At 39.3% G+C, this 24,467-nt stretch overlaps 1 protein-coding gene and 1 long non-coding RNA gene across 2 annotated transcripts in view; both read left to right on the top strand.

The window, feature by feature from the left end:
* CAND1 (cullin associated and neddylation dissociated 1) overlaps positions 1-6,082 on the top strand; it is a 35,397-nt gene extending 29,315 nt beyond the window's left edge. The window contains exons 14-15 of the mRNA XM_032220882.1: positions 790-897; positions 1,511-6,082. Of these exons, the coding sequence (XP_032076773.1) occupies positions 790-897; positions 1,511-1,735 (333 nt within the window). The 3' untranslated portion in view covers positions 1,736-6,082. The remainder of the gene's footprint in view (positions 1-789; positions 898-1,510) is intronic.
* A 4,722-nt stretch (positions 6,083-10,804) lies between these two features.
* LOC116511461 lies at positions 10,805-13,139 on the top strand. The gene is made up of 2 exons (XR_004255749.1): positions 10,805-11,713; positions 12,675-13,139. It is a non-coding gene; the product is annotated as an uncharacterized LOC116511461 (long non-coding RNA).
* Positions 13,140-24,467: the final 11,328 nt, after the last annotated feature.

Below are 24,467 nucleotides of genomic sequence, written 5' to 3'. Positions count from 1 at the left end.
CTAGGTGGAACCAGTGTTAACTGTCTAGATAGGATGGCCAATGAAGTATAGAATTCATTATTTTATTTTCTGATAGTTGTTTAGTTCAAAGTGACAAATTGTGTTAAAATAGAAATAAGACCCACAAATAAACGTCCACAGAAAAATCAAAGTTATAGCAGGAATTAAATACAGGTAATCCTCGACTTACAACAGTTCAGTTAGTGACTGTTCAAAGTTACAAAGGCACTGAAAAAAGTGACTTACGACTATTGTTCACACATTTGAATATTGTAGTATCCCCGTGGTCATGTGATCAAAATTCAGATGCTTGACAACTGACTCACATTTATGGTAGTTGTAGTGTTCTGGGGCTATCTGATCACCTTTTGCAACCTTCTGACAAGCAAAGTCAATGGGGAAACCAAGTTCTCTTAACAACCATGTTACTAATTTACAACTGCAGTGATTCACTTAACAAAGATGGCAAGAAAAAATCATAAAATGTGGCAAAACTCACTTAACAAATTGCTCACTTAGCAACATAAATTTTGGGTTCAATTGTGGTCATAGGTCCAGGACTACTTATACACAATAGTATGCACATCTTACATATGTTATGCCACGTATTACTTACGTTATACATTATATTACATTATGTAACATTACATATGTTAACAGCATATTTAATGGGCACAGAACACTAACTTGGAGGGGTTGACAAAATAGAAAGATATGGTTGATCTTCTGAAAAGAAGTAACATTCCTTTGCAGTGTCCGGTTTATTTAAGTTATGTTTCTCCTAACCAGATGTTAACATTTTTAATGCTGGTGAGACTATCTACGTTGTGTCCAAGTGCGGTATTGCAGAGGCTGGATAGACTGGTTGAACCCTTGCGTGCTACATGTACAACCAAGGTACTGTATGAATTTATTTATCTTAATATACGATTTGTAAAACATAATTGCATTAATTCAGAACCAATCACCAATCCCTCGTATTAAGCCTGAGTCACCTTACTATTTCTAAAATTGTGATTTATGGGAGTAATTTGTATGATTTTTTTTCCAAGAAGAATGATACAAAAGCATCATTCCTATCAGGCTATTTCCCACCTATCCCCAGTTTTTGTTCTTACATGAAAATAAAATAGTCTTATTCCTGGCTTCTGTTCGTTGTCCAGATGTTACTCCCCTCTAACAGGTTCTACTATCAAAATTGTTTTTAATCTTTATTAAAATTCCTAAGATCAGGATACTTTTTGTTCCTACTATGACTTTTTTCTAATTGTAAGATAACATTTTGTAACAGCTTCAGTAGTGAATAAAAGGTAGAGAAACAAAATCTTCAGTCAAAGATAATAATTCTTCAGATAATAATGAAAGTTGCAAGACATTCTGAAGAACTTTTACTCTGATAGTATTCTATACTACTTATAGTGTGGTGTATTTACATTGTTTGCATATCTTTTTAATTTAATTCTGTTGTTGAAAATTATTACCTAAACATCATTTTCTTGAAATAAAATAGGTAAAAGCAAACTCTGTGAAGCAAGAGTTTGAAAAGCAAGATGAACTGAAGCGATCAGCTATGAGGGCAGTAGCAGCATTATTAACTATTCCAGAAGCAGAAAAGAGTCCACTAATGAGTGAATTTCAGTCACAGATAAGCTCTAATCCAGAGCTTGCAGCCATCTTCGAAAGCATCCAGAAAGATTCATCATCCACTAATTTGGAATCAATGGACACCAGTTAGATATTTGAACAGGGACCATTAATTTTAACCGTACAATGCACTGAATTTACAATTTACAAGTTAAAAAAAAAAGAAAAATATCGAATCGTCACAATGTTCAATTTTACCTTTATGGAGACAGTTTGGCTTTTTTCCATTGTTGTTTTTTTAGCATTTATTCCAAAATATGTATTTCCATAACTCCAAAGTTGTAAGCCACACATGTTTTAGTGGATTTGAATACCCATTGAATAGAAATAAAAGTTAAAACGCATGATGTATGGAAATAGATTCCAACATCCATTTGCCCTGTAATGTTTAGGATTAAAAGTTTAAAAACTTGTGGCCATGATTTTTCTTTTCATTTTTTTTCTTGAAACCAAACCAAATAACATTTGTGTTTTATCTAACTTTGCCTGGTAGATAGGCTTAAAAAAACTGTGAAGAGTTACTATCGTACATCTTAGGTACAATTTAAAAATGGAAACGCAAGTAAATGTCCTTTTTAAACATGTGGGAATAAACAATTTTTGTTCACACTAATTTTGTATGAGGAAATTTACAAATGTGCGTAAAGCAGCATGTGCGATTTATTCATAACTAAATTCAGATTAATATATTGATGCAGGCAGTGTTTTCCTTCATAGCTAATGCAGTTGGTTTATTTCATTGCAATTATTTACATATATATACTGCCAAGGCAATTTTTCATCAGTATAAAAATCATAAGTATAAGCAGCTATATGCAAAACAATTAACAACAAACAGCAAAGAAAGCAAAGAAAGATGCAGGTAGGGTAGTTCCCACTGGACGGCTTATACAGATGGGATGAGAGACTGCTGACTTGAGCAAAGGATATTCTTTTAAACTTGTTTTTATTTTTCATATATTTGGGTGATCTTTAATATATTTATTTGAAAATCCAAAAGCAAGGGTATTTAAAAATGGTTTTCAAAAGACTACATTGATCATTCTTAACCAGGCCTGCACAGCATGTGGTTCACTAAGTCTCCTTGTATAAACCACCAGCATTTTTTAAAAAGTTATTAAATGTACTGCTGTTGAGTGCCTTCAGGCCTCATTGCTGCTGGTCCATTAGCTTGCTGATTGGGGTGCCAGGTATTCTTTTGCAGCCTCTGATGGTGATGGTTTTTAATTTATCATTATGGCCTGCTCTTAACAGTTGAGGTAGTCATCAGTGGAATGAAAAAATAGCTTGTGCCCATCCCACCCCTTATTTTTGGTGCAAATCTTGTGATATTCTAGCAATAGTGAGGACTGCTACCTGGGGCCAAAGTTAAATTTCTTCTGTAACTTAAAAGGTCTGCCAAATATGGCGATTGTCAAAGAAGATGCCAGTTTTCATTTGTATCTATATTTATATCTGAGAGCAGCTAAAAAATGGAAAGATAGAATGTCAGTTAAAAAGAGGGCAAGAGAAGATTTGTGACCTGACTGTACAGTAAGCAAAATAGCAGGGAACACATTCAGGTTATGAGAATTAAGGTTCCCCCTTCTTTTCCTTGCACTCTATAGAGCTGTTTTAGAAGATGACAAGAGAGGGAAGAAATTTTATCCCCCCACCCCCACCCACCCCTGTCCCTGCTTGCTCTAGCTATGCCGACATCCTTCTAGAACTATATTCCCAGTGCTAGGAAAATCTGTGTGAGAGGAATATTTCTTTTACCCTTTTTTCCTGAATTACTGATCCTCCAAGAAGTATGAACAAGCCTAGTGTTCTAAACTAATTAGCAGGCAGAATAATAGCTCTTATGATATGCGTATAAACTAGAGATTAACTCTTATTTTTATCTTCACTGAAGGCAACGGACAATACTAGATTTTAACTCAAAATTTTTCACCATTCCTCTGAATGAATTGTCCACAATTAAACAAGGAAAGCATGCTGAGCATGGCTTCTGGGAGTCACTCCAACTTTTTTTTTACCAATAATGGTTGTAGAAGGGACTTATTTCTTTTTCTGTGTAATGAAGTACCATGTTGCATTTGTATTTGGGTGTTTCTGTTCTCCCCTTCTGTTGGGGCTTTATTTGTGTGTAAGCATAAACTGGAAAGCAGACTTCCATTCTGGTCATATTAGGTAGAAGAAACAAGGTAAACAAGAATTGGCAATATTAAAAGTCTACCTCTCCATTAGGTATCTCCTGGAGTGTTCCTACCCATTTTGCAGTTCTCATTTCTCCAACACCAAAATTGTTCAATTTTTTGGAGATCCTACCGACAGACTTAACCTTTATGTAACCACCCCCCCCCCAATACTGTATTGAATTGGAAAACAAAAATCAATATTGCTATAACAAAGCATAGTCTACCAATAGAACAAATATATTTTCTAGACTGACTAAAAAGAAATATTTCATAGTTCACCCTGGGCTTGCACTTTTAAAACTTTTTAAAATATATATGCTGAAATACTCGCACTAGTTCAGTAATTCTGAATGAACCAAGAATGCTGATTCTCCTCCCCTCTCCGCCCCCCAAAAAGCAATGGTAGAATACAATCTGCTTTGCTGCTTGCCAGGTGAAGATGGAATTCCAAAGAGATAAATGCAGTACACCAACATGACTAAAGAATTTTGGAGACCTTATAAAATTACATAGGTTTTGTCTCAAAAATGACCTGACCTAAAATCATGCACAGATTTTATTTATTTCAGTATGCTCTTTGTAATAATTTGATTTTAGAAATGCTGCTTTGGAATACAGTAGTAAATTACACATTAAATGTTCTGTATTTTATTAACTTTAATTGGAGAGTTTTGTTTAAATTTGCCATTTTAACTATTGAGAAATATTTAAGAGCTTTTTAAAAATGTTTTGTTAAAATTGGCTACATTTTATATCGTGTGAACAAATAGGTGGGCTGCATTCTTTTGCAGTTTTGCAGAATGGTCCCTCTGGACCCCCCCCCCCATGCTATATAATTTAGAATAAAAATATATAGAAGCATACTATTAGAGATTACAGCTTGAAATGTTTTATCAACATAATATGCTCATAGTCTCAGAATGAACTACTTGTATTTTTCAATATATTAATTTTCATATTCATAGTACTCAGTTTTTTATTAGTAGCATTTGGGTTTCCAGCAGCACAACATCATCTGCATAGAAAGATGCATGGATGTTCACATCTCTGGCTATCTATCTTCATCATATGTATTGTTACATATTTATCCATAAATATAACAATGCATTTCTTCAACAATGATGAATGCATTATATGTCCTTACTTTATTTCCTACACAAATGAGCCATTTGCTAGGCATTCCATGCTTCACTTTTTTGTGCATTCAAAACCAATTATAAACTCTCATTAAGCAAAATCTTTCAGAATCCAACTCTTTTATCATATATTCTAAATCAACACATGTCTAATAAATCTCCTTTCTCACATTCATACATTGCATCCTGAGCATGTTGCTGTACTGCATGTATATCTTTGGTTAGCAGGCAATAGTATTACAAATAAAAATTGGTCTGCAGATTAGAGATCATTGCTTAGAAAGTTATGCACACAGCTAAGTTAGAACTGCATTTTGAGTGCACTTCTTGTATTTTGGCCTAAATATGCCAAAATTGACTGGTACAGTTCTTATTGTCAGTGAAAAAATTGCATAAGGTATAGGTATGACCCATACCCATGCAGTATTCTAGAGTTTATTCTAGACTCAAAAGGCATTTAATTTTTAATATTTCTATTTTAGTACTTATAATACTAAGTATTTAGTAGTTAAATTACAGTTTTTATTTGTTTTCTGCCTCAAAATACCAGGAAATCATTCCATTGAATTTCAGCAATAACGGCAGTGTGATACATTATTCAGCAATAATACACTGCTCAAAAAAATAAAGGGAACACAAAAAATATGACATCCTAGATCTGAATGAATGAACTATTCTTATTAACATGGAGGGCTGTGCGGCCCCCTAAAGACATGCCATCCTACACCATTACTGACCCACTGCCAAACTGGTCATGCTGTATCCTTGCTCTGTTCACAAAGTCTCAGCTATATGATTTGGACTAGTTTGTGAAACTCTGACCTAAATTCTGGACTGAAACAGGCCAAGTTGTCATTTCCCAATCCTGTATGCTGTAGGCTACTCCTAAGCCTGCCTTCTAATCCATCTGTTTTTTCTCATGGTTATGATCAGGCAGAATTCTGTGGACCTCTGGCACTGGATTTCTGAATTCTCAGCTTTGGAGCTGCACTGATTCCAATAGGAGTAGTCCTTGATTACCAGACAAGGTCATTTCTGTGGACACAACTGCTCAGCCAAGAATTCTACCTGGCATTTTAGTTGTTTGAAGTAGACTTTCATCATTAAACCAATTGCAACTCACTTTGGTGTGATTGCTTTGTCTGGAACAGGACAATCAACCCTGACACCTGTTGATTGGATCCCTACTCTTCCTAGCTGCTGAAAGACACTAGGGAGATGAATAAACCAAAGTAAAAAAGTAATATATGTATTTTTGACAGGAAGTTGTTCCTCAAGAAATAATTGTTCAATCCAGTTCTATTTGGAGTATAATCATAAAGTTAGAAAGGACCTTAGATGTTTTCTAGTCCAGTGCCCTGCCCGGGTCAGAGATCTTCATACTGTACCAGAGAAATAGTTCTTGTACCATTTTTAAACTTGTTTTTATAGCAAAGGTGGTAGGTAAGTTGCTGAGGCTTCAATCAACACAGGATAGTACCAAACTACATTGATGTCTCTTGTGGATGATTGGGACTGGGATGGGGAAGTGTGATCTCCTGATTGTTATTTTTTTGAGTCTTTGTTACCATCAGTTGTGGTACACATTAGATTAGAATGATTACATGGGTGTAGAGTGGAACGTACTATTTTACAGCAGTATTCTTTGTTCCTCTTGCATCAAGTTTAATCAATGGTAATTAAAGGAGAAAGTTATATGCCTTAGAGCTTTATTGTCATTTCCCTCCTAATATTTACATGGAGAAGTTGGTCAGTTTGCAATCACTTGGATTTGTCAAGTCACTGAACCAGCTGCCCTATAAATGGATCCCCTCTTCTTGCTTTTTTTTAATAGAGATGAAGTTGTTCAGTATAACATTAATTTTCTTACCTAAAGCGACATCAGTTTTCCATCTATTTTGGCCATTTATGTTTCCTTCTCTTTCAAAGTTGGCTGGATGTCCTAGCTAAAACTGTTTTTATGATGTTCTGTTAGCAGTTCTGTCATGAAGACCTGCCCCTCCTCTAAAGCAATTGAAACTATATTCTGCCATTTATGTGAAGCATTGACATCACGAATATGAATGCTGTGGATATAATTCACTTGGACTTCAATAAGGAATTTGATATAGTAGACCACAACCTACTATTTGATAAGTTAGAAAAATATAGTTTAGACAGCATCACCACCAGATGAATTCGTAACTAGCTGACCAACCACGCTCAAAATGTACCGTAGTCCTTAATGGAACTGCACCTATGTGAAGGAAAGTATCCTAAAGCTCTGTCTTCAATATAATTCACCAATGATTTAGATAGAAGGAGAACTAATCAAATTTGCAGATGATATCAAGCTGGCAGGAATAGCCGACACTCCAGAAGATAGGCTCAAGGTACAGAAAGATCTTGACAGACTTAAACACTGGTTTCTCAATGATGAGAAATGGTGTGTGCAGATCTCTTATTGACATTCCTGTTCACATTTGTATTATTTTACCACACTAGTTTTCATGCATTATGGCAAGGAACTAAAACATATGACAGAAAATTTTCAGTGGAATCAATACAACTTTTTCTCTAACCACTTTAATATCAATCTTTTAAAGCTGAAGTGTATCACTGGTATGAGCCAGTTTGGTGTAGTATTTAAGACATTTTAAATACTTATTTAAATACGTATTTTAAGACATCATGACAGAAATTGGGAGACCAAAGCCAACTGGATAACCTTGAGCCACACTCTCAGCCCTAGGAAGGAGACAATGGAAAGCCACTCCTGAAATCCTATCGAGGAAACTGTAAAAATGGTCCAGTTTCCAGGAGTCAACAGCGACTTGAAGGCACATACATAGACACACACTGTTGATTGACGTAAAAACCTTGTTGTTGAGTCTTCCAGGTAAAACAGAAAACTAAATGATCTAATTCTACTTTATTGTTGTAAGGGTACATTAACAAAATCTTTCAAGGCAAACTTGCTGCCATCACATTTAACTGCTTTTAACTCCATTTGGCTGGATCCTCCCTGACTGTTTGGGCCACTGAGGGCTGCTACCTCTCTTGTCTGATTGTTTGCTAGGCAGCATCTCTTCTCCTTATTCCCCAAAGTCATCCACGTATTCCATTATATTTGTGGACACACAAACATTAAAGGAAGAGAACTCAGATTGGGACAGTTAGAAATTCCTATTACTAGAATTATGTGGGTCACATCATCATCCAAGACATAAAAATGTGTCTCCGTTGAACAAACTTTCAGATATAAAATTAATAAATATTAAATATTATTCATATAGACCAAATTAATGTACAGCATTTATAAGATGGATTCTCATTATGAACATCCTGGAGTGATTTATAATAACGGTAAAATCCATCCAAAATAATACAATATTAAACATAATTAAAACAATCAATAAAAGTGGAAATATTACTAGGGAAGCCAGCAAAAATCAGACAAGTTTTCAAAAGGTACCTAAAGGATACTTGGTGTGCTACAGAAGAGAGGTCATTCTAGAACATTGATGCCATAGCAAAGCTGGCTGAGGAACTCTAGCAGTTAAAATCCACAGGTCTTAAAGTTGCCAAGGTTGGAGACCACTGCCATAGAGATCAGAGCTTATTCCAAAGTTAACAGATTCTAGAAGTTCATGGAGCTAGAAACATACATTATACTCATCAACCTGGTCTTGATAACAATTTTTCAACTGCTCTGACAAAAAGCCATATCCAACTATCTTAACATAGATCAGTTAAATTCAAACTTGACAATTTTAAGATTTGGGAACTTTAACTGCAGGTTATGGGGAAAAACAACCAGTGCAATGGCTTGTTTTCTGAAGTTGTGGTGTTCTATCAGTTGGAGGCTTTTAAGAAGAGACTGGATAGCCATTTGTCTGGAATGACCTATGATCTCTTGCTTGAACAGGGAGTTGGACTAGAAGACATCCAAGGTGCTTTCCAACTCTATTATTCTATTAATTCTGAGAAATAAAGTCCACACATCATAAAGTTTCCCAGTTTAAAAAACTCTGCCCTAGGTGAACAATGAAGGTTTATATTTATATAGGCACATAGTAATCCTTCTGCATTTTTGCTCCCAAATTCCCAGTAAAGAAAAAAAACCAAAAGTAAATATGTTTATATATTTTATAACACTTTGTAACATTACCTGAGGCCTCCAGAATCACAAACGCATGTTAGAAATTTGTATACATCCTCTGAAGGCTTGTAAAGGTGATACCTAATGCCCAATTTACAGGAGGAGGGAGTATTAACCGTGTTTAGTTTTATTCATGTGTTGTCTTGGATTTAAATGACAAGTTGGAAAGCCGAGTCCTATCCTTCCTAATAGTGTGTCAAGAGTTCACAGGCACTTTACTTGCAATACTATTGGAAAACAGCATACTGAGATGCACAGTGAAGAGAGTTCCTCTAACCCAGTGGTTCCCAAACTTGGCAACTTTAAGACTTGTGGACTTCAACTCCCAGAATTCTCCAGCCAGCAGAATTCTGGGAGTTGAAGTCCACAAGTCTTAAAGTTGCCAAGTTTGGGAACCACTGCTCTAACCATTCCATTCTGTTGTTGTTGTTTTGTTGAGGGCATTTGGGGTGTTAATTATTTTATGAATTACCAAGCACGTTATTTCAGTAGAATAATGCATCATGTTTCTTTAAATTTATAAGCTGCCTAATTGGAATGACTCAAAGTGATATATAGAAAATTAAAATGCATCATAAAAAATATCATAAAAGCCAACTACAAAGGAATCAATAAAGCCAAAACAATGTGTTTTGAAATACAGAACTTACAAAAATCAAAACATCTCATTATTAAGCAGTTTCAAATGCCATGACCCAGATCATGCCAGAAGAGGTCACCTTCCCATGGGCCTACCTCAAATTATACCCATAACATTTTGATCCTTGGTTGGGAAAGCCCAAAATGGCTGAATTTTTGTGAATGGATCATCATCAGATGCTGGGGAATTATAATTATAACTCTATCCTGGAGATTTCCCCATCCTCAGTAACTGTGGCTGTGTTAACTCTTCTTTGTACATATATTGTATATAGTCTTCGTTAAATTGAATTTTAGGTGCGAAACATACCCCCAAAATGGATTCAACTTATCTGCAAGTTTATGCAGTAATAGTTTTTTAAAATGCCTATATATCCCATATATTCTTGTATATAATCCCATCCACAGATAAGATGACAAACGGATAACATATAGATTACATGTTTACACAAAGACAATTGTGAAAATTAAAATATATGAAAATTTCAAGGGCTGTCTTATCCCTGGATGGCACATTTTCCAGCGCATTTTCATTAAAAATTCAAAAGTTGGTTATCTGCAGATGGACTTGTGAGTATGTACTGTATACACTAGATAGCTGCCTCAATCAGAACAAAACAAACTATGGCAATTTTAAGAAATTACCTTCATACTCCACCTTCATATGTCAAATACTTGTCACACATAAATTGTTATCTCTTCCAGAAATATACTGTACATACAGTGGCATCTTCAGGGGATAAATAGGAGTCAGACTGACATCAGTAATATTGCAGCATTTGACCTGCCTCATGACATCACATGCACTCCCCAAAGGGTGCAAATTCCATCTGATGAAAACAGTGAGTGCTTGTGGGGGCATCATTCAGCACACATATACACAAAATCCCCCTCCATCCTTCCAACAGTAAAGAAAAATAATAAAATAATAAATAAATAAAATAATAATATACAATTAAAATAAAAGAATAAAATTGGAAGTCTAGTTAGAGCAGTGTTTCTCAACCTTGGCAACTTGAAGATGTCTGGACTTTAACTCCCAGAATTCCCCAGCCTGGCTGGGGAATTCTGGGAGTTGAAGTCCAGACATCTTCAAGTTGCCAAGGTTGAGAAACATTGAGTTAGAGGAAAGGAAGCAGGGGTGAGAAAACAAGCTGGAGCAAAGACAAAGACAAGAGGTTACTAAACAGAGAAAGAAATAAAAAAGAGAAGCTCTTTCAGAAAAAAGGTTAATATTCTGACGCAGTACCTTCTGCTCGTTCTTTCATTTTCAACAGCTTTTTCTATTCTTTCTATTTCCTTCTATGTATGAAAGAAAGATAATTCTCTCAGCTCACAAATTATCTGGGGAAAGAATGTTCTGTTTGATCAATTCAGTGTCTGCATAGAGTTAGTATAATCATAGTGTCCATATGTCTTTTACCCAGATGGAAGATGTCAAATAAACAGCAGGTGATGTTTATTTCTCATAATATCGGGATACAATGATGAGTGTTAAATTCTGTTTGGAGCAGACTGTGGAGAGAAATTGGCCACCTGAGATCAGACTCCTGTTCCCAGAGTGCTGCTGCTTCATTGATGGCCGCTGATGTCATCTCACCAAAACGGAGCACAAACATCTTCTCTCAAAGGAAGATTATATAACAGGGAATTGAAGTTAACCTGAGTTTTAATGGTGTTTGCATTCATTTTGTGGATGGGGTAGGCTGTAGCCCTTTTAGGTGTTTAATTTTCCAGTGTTCCTCACAAAACAGGGGGAAATCCTCATCATTCTGTAAAATGAAAATTAGCATCTAATTTATATTCACCCTTCCCAGTTTGATCTCCCCCACCAGAAGATGGCGCACTTAAGTCACTGGTGCACGCTGAGACCAAATGCATCTATTAAGCAAATACTGGTCACAGAATCACACTCATTCTAAAATTAAAGCCCAGAGGACTGATTTATGCTTTATCCCACTGCAAAGGTTCATGTAAGTACAAACACAAAGGCATACTGTAGTGAATGGAGCTCTTTAGAATTCAAATAATGACCATGACAAATTGTGGCTGATTTTTTGAACATTTAATAAATTTGCTTCTTATTTTAAACATACTCATTTGCTTCCACAGCCAGATTTTATAGTATTTGCTATGCAGTGTTAGTTACATATGAAAAGCTAATTAGGGTGTACAATATTTCCTGGACCTCACACAAGGAATTAGAGTCTGCCTGAGCAGTTTCATTAAGTTAACAATCACTGATTTATTTTATTACAACAGAGAAACAAAACACCTTTCTGCCAGAAATGAAATTCTGCACAGTAGAAAAACCACATACAGATGTTGTTCCAACCAGTCTGTACCTGTTATTTAAATGTTCAGAAATGTGGTATTTCTGATTCTGGAAATTCATGTAAATCTAACTCCATTATTGACATTTATTTATTATTTCTCTCCTTATAAAGATACCATCATTCTGCAATATGTATGTATGTATGTATGTATGTATGTATGTATGTATGTATGTATTAGCAATAGCAATAGCAGTTAGACTTATATACCGCTTCATAGGGCTTTCAGCCCTCTCTAAGCGGTTTACAGAGTCAGCATATTGCCCCCAACAACAATCCGGGTCCTCATTTCACCCACCTCGGAAGGATGGAAGGCTGAGTCAACCTTGAGCTGGTGAGATTTGAACCACCGAACTGCAGATAGCAGTCAGCTGAAGTGGCCTGCAGTACTGCACTCTACCCACTGCGCCACCTCGTATGTATGTATGTATGTATGTATGTATGTATGTATGTATCTTATAAATGTATGTATGTATGTATCTTATAAAGATACCATCATTCTGCAATATGTATGTATGTATGTATGTATGTATGTATTTAAACCCATTAAGAAGATTAAATATTGCTGAGATGAAGTAAACTATCTCCTCTTCCTTTTTAGGATGATGACAGGATGATCTTTTGCAACATTCAGTCCAAAAAGTGTGCCTTGACATCATTGGTGATTAAAGTAATCCAAAATAGCTTGAAGTATCAATAGCTACTCCTTTCCAATTCTAGAATATGGAAATATCTCATCAAAAGATGCACACACACCGAACCAGCAGTAACGCTGGCAGAAACCCACCCCTGAATAGCATATATTGATTTGTGGCAAACTCATCATATTCCTCCAGTGTAGCTGTGCCCAGAAACATAAGCTCTTTTTGATCTATTTAGGGATTGAGACATTCCAAATAATAACTTATACAGGTTATGTTGCGCTTGTGCATTTATGTGAAAATTCCTGAACATTGCTTCTAACATCTATTGCATGTTCAATTAACATGTTTTTGTTATATGCATGAGAAAATTCTGGAACCATCCTGTTGGAAGCAGCAAGCAATAAATCAATTCCCCAAATTCAGTAATAGTTTATTTCTTGTAATGTATTTGGAGTGCAACTTTAAGAAGCATGGGCTTCAAGTTCCAGAATTCGCCACTGAAATCTGAACATCTTAAAGTTGCCAAGTTTGAGAGACACTGCCATAGAAACTATATGTATCCCCCAGTGGTGGGTTTCAAAAATTGTTCGAACCTACTCTGTGGGTGTGGCCTCCTTTGTGGGAGTGGCTTGCCGCCCATGTGACCGGATATGAAGATGCCGACGACATTGTCAGAACCATCTTAAATTGCCTCACACACAGCACTGGCATGCATAAGAATATTGTTTTTTAAAAGGCATCTTTGGTTTGTGTTAAAACAACTTCAACACACACAATGTTCTGATTGCACCACAAATGCAGTAGTCATCCTTACCTTTCACAGAGGCACTGAGTTTTATAAATATGAGCATGATAGTGTAGAATAATCATATCCAAGGACCAGTGGTGGGTTTCAAAAAATTTTGGACCCTCTTCTGTAGGTGTGGCCTGCTTTCCAGGTCCACTGATGGAACCTCTTCTAACCGGTTCGGTAGATTTGACGAACCGGTTCTACTGAATAGGTGCGAACTGGTAGGAACCCACCTCTGGTATCCCCCTTGCCTCCCAGAACAGTTCAATTGACAACATACTCTAGGAAACAATGTCACTCAACAAGGAATAAACAAACCTGAACATCTGCCTAGTGTTTTCTAGCCAGCTCTGGCTCTCTGAAAGAGAAAAAGGAAACAGAAGTCAGCTTCACCAAGTTTATTTCACCAGGATTACTACCATGCCTAGAAAGAGTTTGCCTAAAAAGGATATGCATGCAGTCAAAACATTCCAGTTCAATTATTTGCCAATATTGTTGCAATAACTGTGATTAATTTTTTGTGAAATCTTTTTCATTAAAAAAGCAAACTTTCTAAATTTTTGATTTAAAATTTATGGATTAAAGGGGGGGAATTAATCCATTGCTCTCTGGATCAATCATTGGGGGGGGGGATATAATTCACTTCTAGTGGGGAGAGGGGCATTGGCAATTTAATGTCTTTCCTGTAGGGATTATTGTTACAGTAGTTCAGGAGCTGAAGCAGTTTAGGGAGCAAGATGTTGATTTCTCATATTCTTCCAGAAATGCAACTGGGTTTTTTATTCAATATTTTCAACCTGGGTTTGTTTTAAGCTGCCTCTGCAGAACTGGCGAATTAAAACAGAAACTGGGAATTGAAGTCCACACATATCAAAGTTGCTGAAGTTATAAACTCTGTTCTAAAGTCTCTAGTAACACATTGCCTAATAAATTTAAGTGAATAGCTTGCCTTGCAATTTGCTCTTATGATCAATAGTAAATTTATACATTTCTACAAAGAAAGATTTCTTGTAGAAATCACCTTTTCTGTCTATAAGACTTGTCTTGTATATATTTTGTCCTGTGATAGTGAGGGACAAAAAGGTGAAAATGGCATTTAAGGGAGGAGCCATTCCTGGCTTTTTTCAAGTTGTCATCTTAGATTGAAAGCACATTTTGAAGATCGGTTCTGATATAGTCTGGTGCTTTCATGAAACTGGACATCTTTCTTTAAGGTACTTTCCTAGCCTCAGATCAGTCATCAGTCAGCAACAATCCCTACATCATATAGAAGAGTCCAGGATTTTGCTAAATTTAGTCTAATTCAATTAGAAGATATTATTTTCAGGTTTGGTCATCTGAGCTGCTAGTACTTTCTTTGGCCTTATGGCCCAAATAATTGGTCCAATCTGTCTTCTCCAAAGCAAAATGTTATTTCACATCGATCTATATAGGGGAATATAGATATTTAGATAATTTGAATTGTTAGAAAATCTGCCAGACAGAGCTGGAGGGGGGGGGGGAGAGGCAATTGCTGACTTCTTAGAATACACAGCTGATTTCAATGCAGAAAAAATAGGTCACTAGTGAAATGCTGCCAGAATCCAGTGGAAAACACATAGGGGAAAAAGTCTTCCACTGGGTGCAAAATCGCCTCTGGTATGTACTGAAAAAAAAAACTGCTTTAATCTTGCTTGCACCACCAGAGAATTACACAGGCAGGACATGGAGACTCATATCTTTGTTGTTATTTTAAGCAAGCAAGCCCTGCATTGTTCCAATTCATCTCTTACTTCCATTCCCACACACTAAAATAACTTGTAACTCATGCTCATATTAAAATCTGAATCTATGCCAGGTTTGATTCTTTAAAGAAAAAAGAATCCACTGGGCTGTATGTCCCTGACACCACTTTCATTTATGGGCTTCTATTGAAAAGAGTCCTAAGGCAGTCTAGTCAGAATCAGATTTATTTAGCTAAATAAAAATAGCAAGCTCCTGCTGGTTTTTTTCCATGCTGCAAAACAATTCATTCCCTGTTCAATTAATCTCACACTTCTTGTTAAGCAATCCTGGGGCTTTCCAGATTTTGGAAGCAATAGTTTTAATAAGTACCAACTCAATAGTCAACAAACATGAGTTATGAGGGTTGTGGTCCCAAATATCTGGAGGACGCTGGGTGCTTACATCTGCTATAAACACTTGCCCAGGCTTGTCACCCAGAATAGCTTTTCAAGATAGAAACATCAAAGTATAGGATTGCAGACTGCTGATTACTTTGGCAAGGGAATATCATTTTATTATCCAGTCCCATTATAGCATGCAATCTGTCAAGCAGATCCATGATCCTTATTCTCTCATGCCCCTCAAGAAGGAGTGACTGTGTTTTCTATTAATAACATTTTTAACTAAGAATTAAATTAAGCTTCATCCGACATGGGAAAATATGATTTAAGTACAGCAAAGTACTAGGCTGAAATTAAGTATTTGTATACGATTGTTCAATATATCTCAGCAGCATTGCTGGCTTGTGCTCTCACTAGGAAACTACTTACAGAGGAAATCTACATGTGCTAATTTGTTTACATGCATACATACACATGCAAATGCAAATGCACAATTAAATCTTCTAAAGTTATCCTCTTGTGCATCTATCTACCAACAGATTCATCATAAATCAGAAGTGAATTTGAGTCAAGAAAAAGCACATCATATTAAGAGTTTTAGTCTTTAAAGCAGTACAACAGGAATCAGAATTGTGACATTGCAGAAGATCATGAGCAATTTAGAGGATGATTACAGCACTTTATAAACCTGATCAGGCTTGCATGTGTGAGAAGTTATCATCCAACCCTCTCCCAGAAAAATGAAATATCCTAGGAAATATTGAAAAGGCAGAATATTTCTCTGGATATGAAAGAAAGAAACATGTTTTAAAAGACAAAATAGTTGCCTGTAGCTTCCTGCCCATCCCCACTGTTAAGGGGCCATTGAGAAGGCCAGGCTAGTCCCTTTTACATAATAAAGACTTCTCCACTCCAGCCCCAGGGGGGATGGGAGTAAAAGCATGATAATATTGGCCCTTTACTTAACTGACCACATGGCATCTGAGAACTCATCCATACCGAGATTCAAAACACAGCCTAGAGAGTAGCCCCTGCATGGCCCCATGGGAGTCTGACAACCAATCAGAATACATTTCTTACACAGGAACAGGAAACAGAGAGGTGGGACTGAACAGGTTATAAAAAGCCTAGCAAGCCCCTCCCTCAGCCCTTCACTTCTTCTCCACCAACATTGAAGCATATGATCACCTTTTCTGTTCAGGAGCTCAAGGCATGTGGTCCTGTCCACCAATAAACCATCTTTCCAAGCAGCCTCCATGTCTCCAGTGTCTTTTTCCCCACTTTGAGCTGAACCCAGAAGGACATTTCTTTCATCAATTGGCGACCACAAAGGGACTCCAAGCTAGCCTAACAAATAGATATGGCCCAGGTAAGCCTCCCATGCTGGCACAGACCCCATTGAGTCTGTGGGTGGACTTTATCTTGGCCTTAACCATTGGATCTAGGTTTTAAAGGGGTTTTGAGTTTGAGCTCAAAGGCTGCCTGGAAAGGTGAGTACCTCTAAATTTTAATTCTCTAAAGTTTAATTTAAAGCATGGCAAAGCATGGGAGATGTGTGTATGCATGCATGTGTGGGATCCTTCTGATCACAGCTGGATCTTGGTTCCTCTGTGTGTTTTACCAAGAGAGCCTGGAAAGTATTAGGGTCAGGCCAGAGCACATGACCTTCTGTTAGGGAAAGGAGTGTGTGTGTGAAAATGGATGGAAAAATGAATGAAAATTTTGTTGTTGCTGTTGTCCTGTGAAAGCAAAAACAGCAAAGGCTCATTGTGTGTAAAGGAAGGAGAGGCGGGTACTACTGAAAGGGCATAGGTCCTTCACAGATCACCTTTTTGATCTGTAAAACTCTAGCGGAATTCCCTGGTAGGAAAGGGGCCGAATACTTTGTCGAGGGAATCAAAGTCCTTTCTCGGAATCTTTTTTTTTCCAAAAACTTACGGCGGGTCACCAGGCTAAGCCAAAATGAGCCTTACATCTTAAAGGGTCATGGGAAGCATTAGCTCGAGGGTGACGGGAAAATCCCTTGGAGATTTCCTAGAAGACTGGGACCAATGTTCCCTCTAATTTTTTTTCAGTGTGAGCAGAAAAGTATAGTGTTTGAGCGGCACATTTTCATGCCTGAGCACCTGAATTTTTTTCACAGATGTCACCTAAGACAACAACAAAATCAGTATTATTTGAAACTCAAAGATATGTTTATTCAAGGTACCCGCTTAATTAAAAGTGTTATATAATATCAGTATCACTTAACAACGCTCCTGCTTAGCAACCAAAATGTTGGCTCAGAAAGTCTGGCATTTGAAGCACGCAAGTCTTAAAGCTGTCAAGTTACAAGACCCTCGCACCCCTAACACTTTAGGAAAAAGAACCCCAGGGGTCTTCAAACCTGACAGCTTTAAGACTTGTGGACTTCAACTCCCAGAATTCCTCCTCCAGTCATGTTGACTCAGAAACTCTGGCATTGAAGCATGCAAGTCTTAAAGCTGTCAAGTTACAAGATGTTGCACCCCTAACACTTTAAGAAAAAAACCCCAGGGGTCTTCAAACCTGACAGCTTTAAGACTTGTGGACTTCAACTCCCAGAATTCTTTCTCCAGTCATGTTGCGGCGACGTCATCTTCGTGGATCTGCTCCATCTTCATCTTTTTTCACAAGGGGCAGGGCTGCCGCTGAAGATGCCAACGAGCCCCCGCCGCCACCAGAATAACTGCTGCTGCCTCCTCCTCCTCCTCCAGCAGCACCACCACATTTGCTGCCCAGCGCTGCAGCTGAGGTGAAGCCGCCAAAACTCCCGTTGGCACCCCCACCCATGGCAGCAGCAGCGGTGCCTCCCCCTCTGCTCGGAGCACCTCAGCTGGGCATTTGGTTACCCCTGCCACCGCCTCCGCCTCTGCCGCCTTCCTACTAGCTCCCGCGGCCACATGGCTCCTCAAAAGCACGGCAGAGGAGGAAGGGGGAGGGATAATGCGGGGGCTCCGCGTGGAGGGAGGTGCTCCGCGTGGAGGGAGAGGCACCACTGCCACAGGCGGGGGTACTGATGGGAGCTTTGGCAGCTTCACCTCAGCCACAGCATCGGGTGGCAAATCCGGCAGTGCTGTTGGAGGAGGAGGAGGCGGCAGCAGATATTCTGGTGGCGGCGGGGGCTTTGGGGGTTCATTTCAGCTGCAGCGCCGGGCGCAAGCGTCTAGGATTGGCCGCTCACAAAGGACCTCCTTGGGCTTGCTTTGCTGAACACGGGGCGACTGACACTAGTTTGAGAGGCCGCGGTTGGTGAAAACTACCATCAGTCGCTCCGTGCTCATGAAAACAAGTCTGGGGAGGTCCTTTGTGGGCGGCCAGTTCTAGCTGCCTGCAAAGGACTTCCCCGCATTTGCTTTGCTGAACACGGGGCGACTGACGGTAATGAGCGGTGTAGCCGGTGCCTAGGAGGTTCTAGGAGACCGGCTGTGCTGTGTAAGCTCCTGGTGCTGTTCCCCCACCCCCGCGCCCGTGCTTACCCTAACCAAGACAGAAAATCTGAGGCCCCTCAGCTTCCCGAGCCTGTGACAAAAATCACTGCACGGCAGTTAGAAACTGCTGCACGGTGTTTTCTTGCCATGTGCGCGGCCGCGCATCCGCGCACCTTAGAGGGAACAGTGACTGGGACGCCAGGCACATGCCTATCTTAGCTGGCATGAGAAAAAAGAAAGCAAGGAAATTGTGTGAGAAATGGGCTTTGCTTAAAGATAATACAGGAAAACTAATTTGGCTACATAAAGGTACTTAAAAGAAAAGGGAAAAATGTTGGGGTTTCTTTTTTCTCTTGTCTGTTTGTCTCTTTCTCTGTCTTCTATGCAACCACGTGGTTTGTTTGTTAAGATTTGTGCCTTCCCTAATTTAATAGATTTGTGCTGCGAATGACTAGGATGTGAAAACCTGAGAGTTCTTTTTTTCCCCTCTTATTTTTTCCTTGTCTTTGTCTAAATGTGTGCCTAAGTGTTTGTGCACCCTCAATGTAATTGTAACTAAGATGTCTCCAATCCAAAAGACAAGGATTTTAAAGTGTTCAAAGAAAGAAAAGAGTAAACTGGCAGAAATTGCCTTCGCTCAGTTTGTTGCCCCCCCCCAAAAGAGTACAGAGAAGTTTTTTCCCCCTCCTTCCTTCCCTTTGCCTTAAAGTAACAACCCAGGAAATGTTTTAAGTTCATTTACAGGGAAAGTTTCATCCTTGCATTTATTGTATGTTTAAATGATTTTACCTGTTTATTTCCTTCCTGAAGCATGTGAATCCAGACCCCATTTCTCATCTGTGATATCTCCACAATGTTACCAGTTTATCTGTTTAGTAACTGATGATTTTACCTTTTTTTAAAAAAACTCTGCCTGCAAGCTTTCTACCCACCCCCAAACCCCTCCCTTACCCTTAATCCCACAACAATGCCTTTTCTGTGGGGGAGGGAACCTTGTTTTCATGTTTTTCAGCCCTGGAAGATTGTACTCTTCAGGTGAGTATAGATTTTCTTCCTTTTGGGGGGGAGGAGGAGAGTGTTGCCTTGTGTGTGCATGTATGAGATGAAGGAAATTTCTACTAAAGGTTTGCCTTCAACCTGAGTAAACCCTCTGCACATCTATCTGGCCAACCTAGTCTATTCTATCCTAAAGTAGAAACCTGGCCTCTAGAAGACAGTTTTGATTTAGATTTTGTAACAAATTTGCTGATTTTCTGGCCACCATCAGATGAATGGAAGAGAAGTTCTACCTGAATTTCTTCCCCAAAGCGATTAAGAAGTCCACAGAGATATGTTAGAAAGCTGTTGCAGCTGTAATCATTGTCTTTAAAAAGAAAAGTAGAGCTTGAGCCCCACCCAGATGCAAACGATGTGTTAATGAAAGTCTCCATATATCTTGGCCTTTAAAACTATGCCAGTGCCCTGCTGGGAGAGCTAAGAGTTTGGATCTTTAAAAATATGCCAGCACCCTGCTGGGAGGTCCAACCTAGAACCCTGGCCAATGCAAACAATGTGTGGACAAACATCTCTATACATTGTCTCTATAAATCTTGATCTTTAAACATATGCCAGCGCTTGCTGGGAGGTCAAGATAGAAACGGAACACCCCGGGGCAGAGACAGGTATTAACAATCTAGTGCTTAAGGAGATAGAACAATGAGCATAACTTTGAGCAAAAGAAATTTAGCAGGTAATAAGGTAAAGCCTGTCTGAGTGGGAAGACCTAGTTAATTGGACTTGATTAATTTGATGTAATGCCTGTTAAAAAAATTCTTAGGTGTGCATCTATACTAATAACATGTAAAATTGAATGACATTGAATTGTGATATGTTTGACCAGCTAGCTAAATAAATAACCTTGGGCTTGAAGCTGTGGGCGAGGGGAGTGTAGTTAGAATTTAAGCTGCTCTCTTGAGTTTTCCCCACTGCTTGGAGAATGAGCCACATGTTCCCCAAGTAAAGGAAATTGAAGATTTAAAGGGACAGGACCTCCCCCAGGCCTGAAAGTGTTGTTCCATGATATTTGTGCATGTATGTGTGTGTGTTTAATCATTTCCAGACCTGGAGGGAAGTTGAGATCCCTTAATAATAGAAAATGGAGCTCATTGGCTTATGTACAGCCCCCTGAAATAATTGTAATAACTGCTTTGCATGAAGAAAGAATGAAATGGGATTTTTGTATGTGAAATTAATTTACACAAGCAGTCTGATTGCAGTGCAAATGTGAGTATGTTGATGGTAAAAGTTGGTATGAATGTACTTTGATTCCCTTTCATATAAAGAAACAGTAAGTTGCAAGGTTGTTTAATGGTATGTGTGTGTATGCATGTGTGTTATCATTTCCAAATCTGAAGGGAGGGTGAGATCCTCTAATAAAAGAAAATGAAGCTTGGTGGCTTGTGAAAAAAAGCTTCCTGAAATACTTATTATGATTGGCTGGCATGAGCAAGCCAAGATCTGATTGCAGTATGAATGTGAGTGTGTGTCCCCGATGCCCCCGGGAGTGATAAGTAAAGGGATCCAGAGACCTGTGATTGCCTGGGTGAATTCGCCCCCTCCTTCTGGGTCATTCTTTGGAGGGAAGCAGGAAAGGCGGGGAGAGTGAGTGTCTGCTCATTTTTACCATGAGCATTTATGAAATGCCCCCAGTGACACCTGTGAATGCCTGTGTGCATCCCCCCTCCTTCTTTCCCTCCTTCCTTTTGGGTCATTAAAGGGGGCTGAAGTTTTTCTGCTCACTTTAACCACTTTTTTTCTCTCTGTTCTGAGAAATTTGGAGTAAATGGATGACCTGCTCCTGCCTCTTTCCCTTTCACTGTTGTGATCTTTTCATCTGCATATAAAAGCTATGCAGTTACAGTTCCTTTTCTGCTCTGAATACACTTTTGATTTTTTATTCTGGAAATGTTTCAACATACTTAATGAGAATTTTCTTCCATCTGAATGGAATCTGATATTTTGGAGTGTTGACTCAAAGTACCTCTTTTTTAATTGCAATTTTTTAAAAAGCTGTTCTTCTTCCCTCCCTCTTTTACGCCTGAGTGCATTTTTAAATGCTTATGAGTCACAGAATGGTTGAAATTCCAAGAGAGAGAGAGAGAGAGAGAGAGAGGAAGGGAGGGAGGGAGGGAGAGAGAAGAGAGAGAGACCCCATTCAGAATTAGATTGAAACTATCTCCTCCACACAAAGCTTCTCCTAGGTTGAGTTTTGCCCTGGCGCAAAAAAGTCTAAGCAGTGATATCTCCCTTTTAATCCCATGGGGGAGACTCAATTTCCCTCAGGCAATTCCCCCACTTGAAGAGTAGCAGAAAGCATCTTCAAAATCTGAGCCCTGACTGACTCAAAAATGATGCTGCCCCATTGCCCAGTAAAGCAGGATATGTTGCACTGGTGGCCTCATGAGTAGGAGTCCCCAGGACCATTGTGTGTAATTTTGAAAATACTAAATAGCCTGGATTGCACACTAGCTAAGCTCAATTTGTCCTCACTAAAATAAGAGCTAGGGCAGGTTCAAGAACCATCTCTTCGAAATGGGCAGCCTGTAACTTAAAGGGAAAGCATGGCTGTGAAGAATTTTGGGATTTCTGCTTGTTTGAAACCTGTTTGAAAGCTCACAGAAAGTGATATCTGATACTAATTGGCATGGAAAATTGGATACTGTAAATTTCTTTCCAATTGTGCCCTGGTTGCTAGACCTTCATGGTTGAAAGCTCTCTGGGAGCCACTGAAGAGATCCTTCTGCTGTCTCTCTCAATGCTTTTTTTTTCATCAGAAGAATTAAGTCTCCCTGATTTGACCAATCTTAATCTTTTGTCGAAAACATGTGCGTTCCACTCACATGTTTTGAAAAAAAAAAAAGGAGGGATTGTGGGAAGTTATCATACAGCCCTCTCCTAGAAAAATGAAATATCCTAGGAAATAATGAAAAGGCAGAATATTTCTCTGGATATGAAAAGAAAGAAACATGTTTTAAAGACAGAATAGTTGCCTGTAGCTTCCTGCCCATCCCCACTGTTAATGGGCCATTGAGAAGGCCAGGCTAGTCCCTTTCACCTAATAAAAACTTCTCCACTGCAGCCCCAGGGGGGATGGAAGTAAAGGCATGATAATATTGGCCCTTTACCTAACTGACCACATGGCATCTGAGAACTCATCCATACCGAGATTCAAAACACAGTCTAGAGAGTAGCCTCTGCATGGCCCCATGGGAGTCTGACAACCAATCACAATACATTTCTTACACAGGAATGGCAAACAGTTCCTGAAGCCTTCAGAAGCCTTCTCTGGACCCAGCTGTCCTTAAAAACTATTGTCCAGTCTCCAACCTCCCTTTTGTAGGGAAGGTTGATGAGAAGGTGGTGGCCTTTCAACTCCGACGGACCTTGGATGAAACGGATTATCTGGATCCCTTTCAGTCTGGTTTCAGGCCTGGTTACTGCACCAAAACCGCTTTGGTTGCGCTGGCCAATGATCTCTGGCGAGCCAGGGATAGAGGACATTCCTCTATCCAGGTGCTCCTTGACCTCTCAGCGGTCTTCAATACCATCGACCATGGTATCCTTCTGCGGTGGCTAGAAGAGGTGGGAGTGGGAGGCACCATCTTGCGGTGGTTCTCCTCTTTCCTCTCTGGCAGGTCGCAGTCGGTGTTGGTTGGAGGACAGCGGTCGACCCCTAGGCCCCTTAAATACGGGGTGCCACAGGGCTCAGTCCTGTCTCCCTCCTATTTAATATCTACATGAAGCCGCTGGGTGAGATTATTCGCCGGCACGGGATTAAATACCATCAGTATGTGGACGATACCCAGTTGTATCTGTCCACCCCATGCCAACTCAGTGAAACGGTGGAAGTGATGTGCCAGTGCCTGGAAGCTGTTAGGGTCTGGATGGGAATGAACAAGCTTGCACTCAATCCTGACAAGACCGAGTGGCTATGGATGTTGCCCCCCAAGGATAGTCCAGATATTCCATCCCTAAGCCTGGGGGGGTGAAATCTTACACCCCTCAGAGAGGGTCCGCAACTTGGGTGTCCTCCTGGACCCCCAGCTGACACTAGAACACCATCTGTCAGCTGTGACCAGGGGAGCTTTTGCCCAGGTTCGCCTGGTGCACCAGTTGCGGCCCTACCTGGACCTGGGGGCACTTCAAATGGTCACTCATGCCCTCGTCACCTCAAGACTCGACTACTGCAATGCGCTCTACATGGGGCTGCCCCTGAAAAGCGTTCGGAGACTACAACTGGTCCAGAATGCAGCCGTGCAAGCAATATTGGGTATACCTAGATACACCCATGTTACACCTATCCTCCACAAGCTGCACTGGCTCCCGATTGGTCTCCAAACGTGCTTCAAGGTGCTGGTTATCACCTTT

The sequence above is a fragment of the Thamnophis elegans genome, chromosome 7, assembly GCF_009769535.1.
Source record: "Thamnophis elegans isolate rThaEle1 chromosome 7, rThaEle1.pri, whole genome shotgun sequence".
Classification (NCBI taxonomy): Eukaryota; Metazoa; Chordata; class Lepidosauria; order Squamata; family Colubridae; genus Thamnophis; species Thamnophis elegans.
This window is presented reverse-complemented; position numbering and strand designations above follow the sequence as displayed.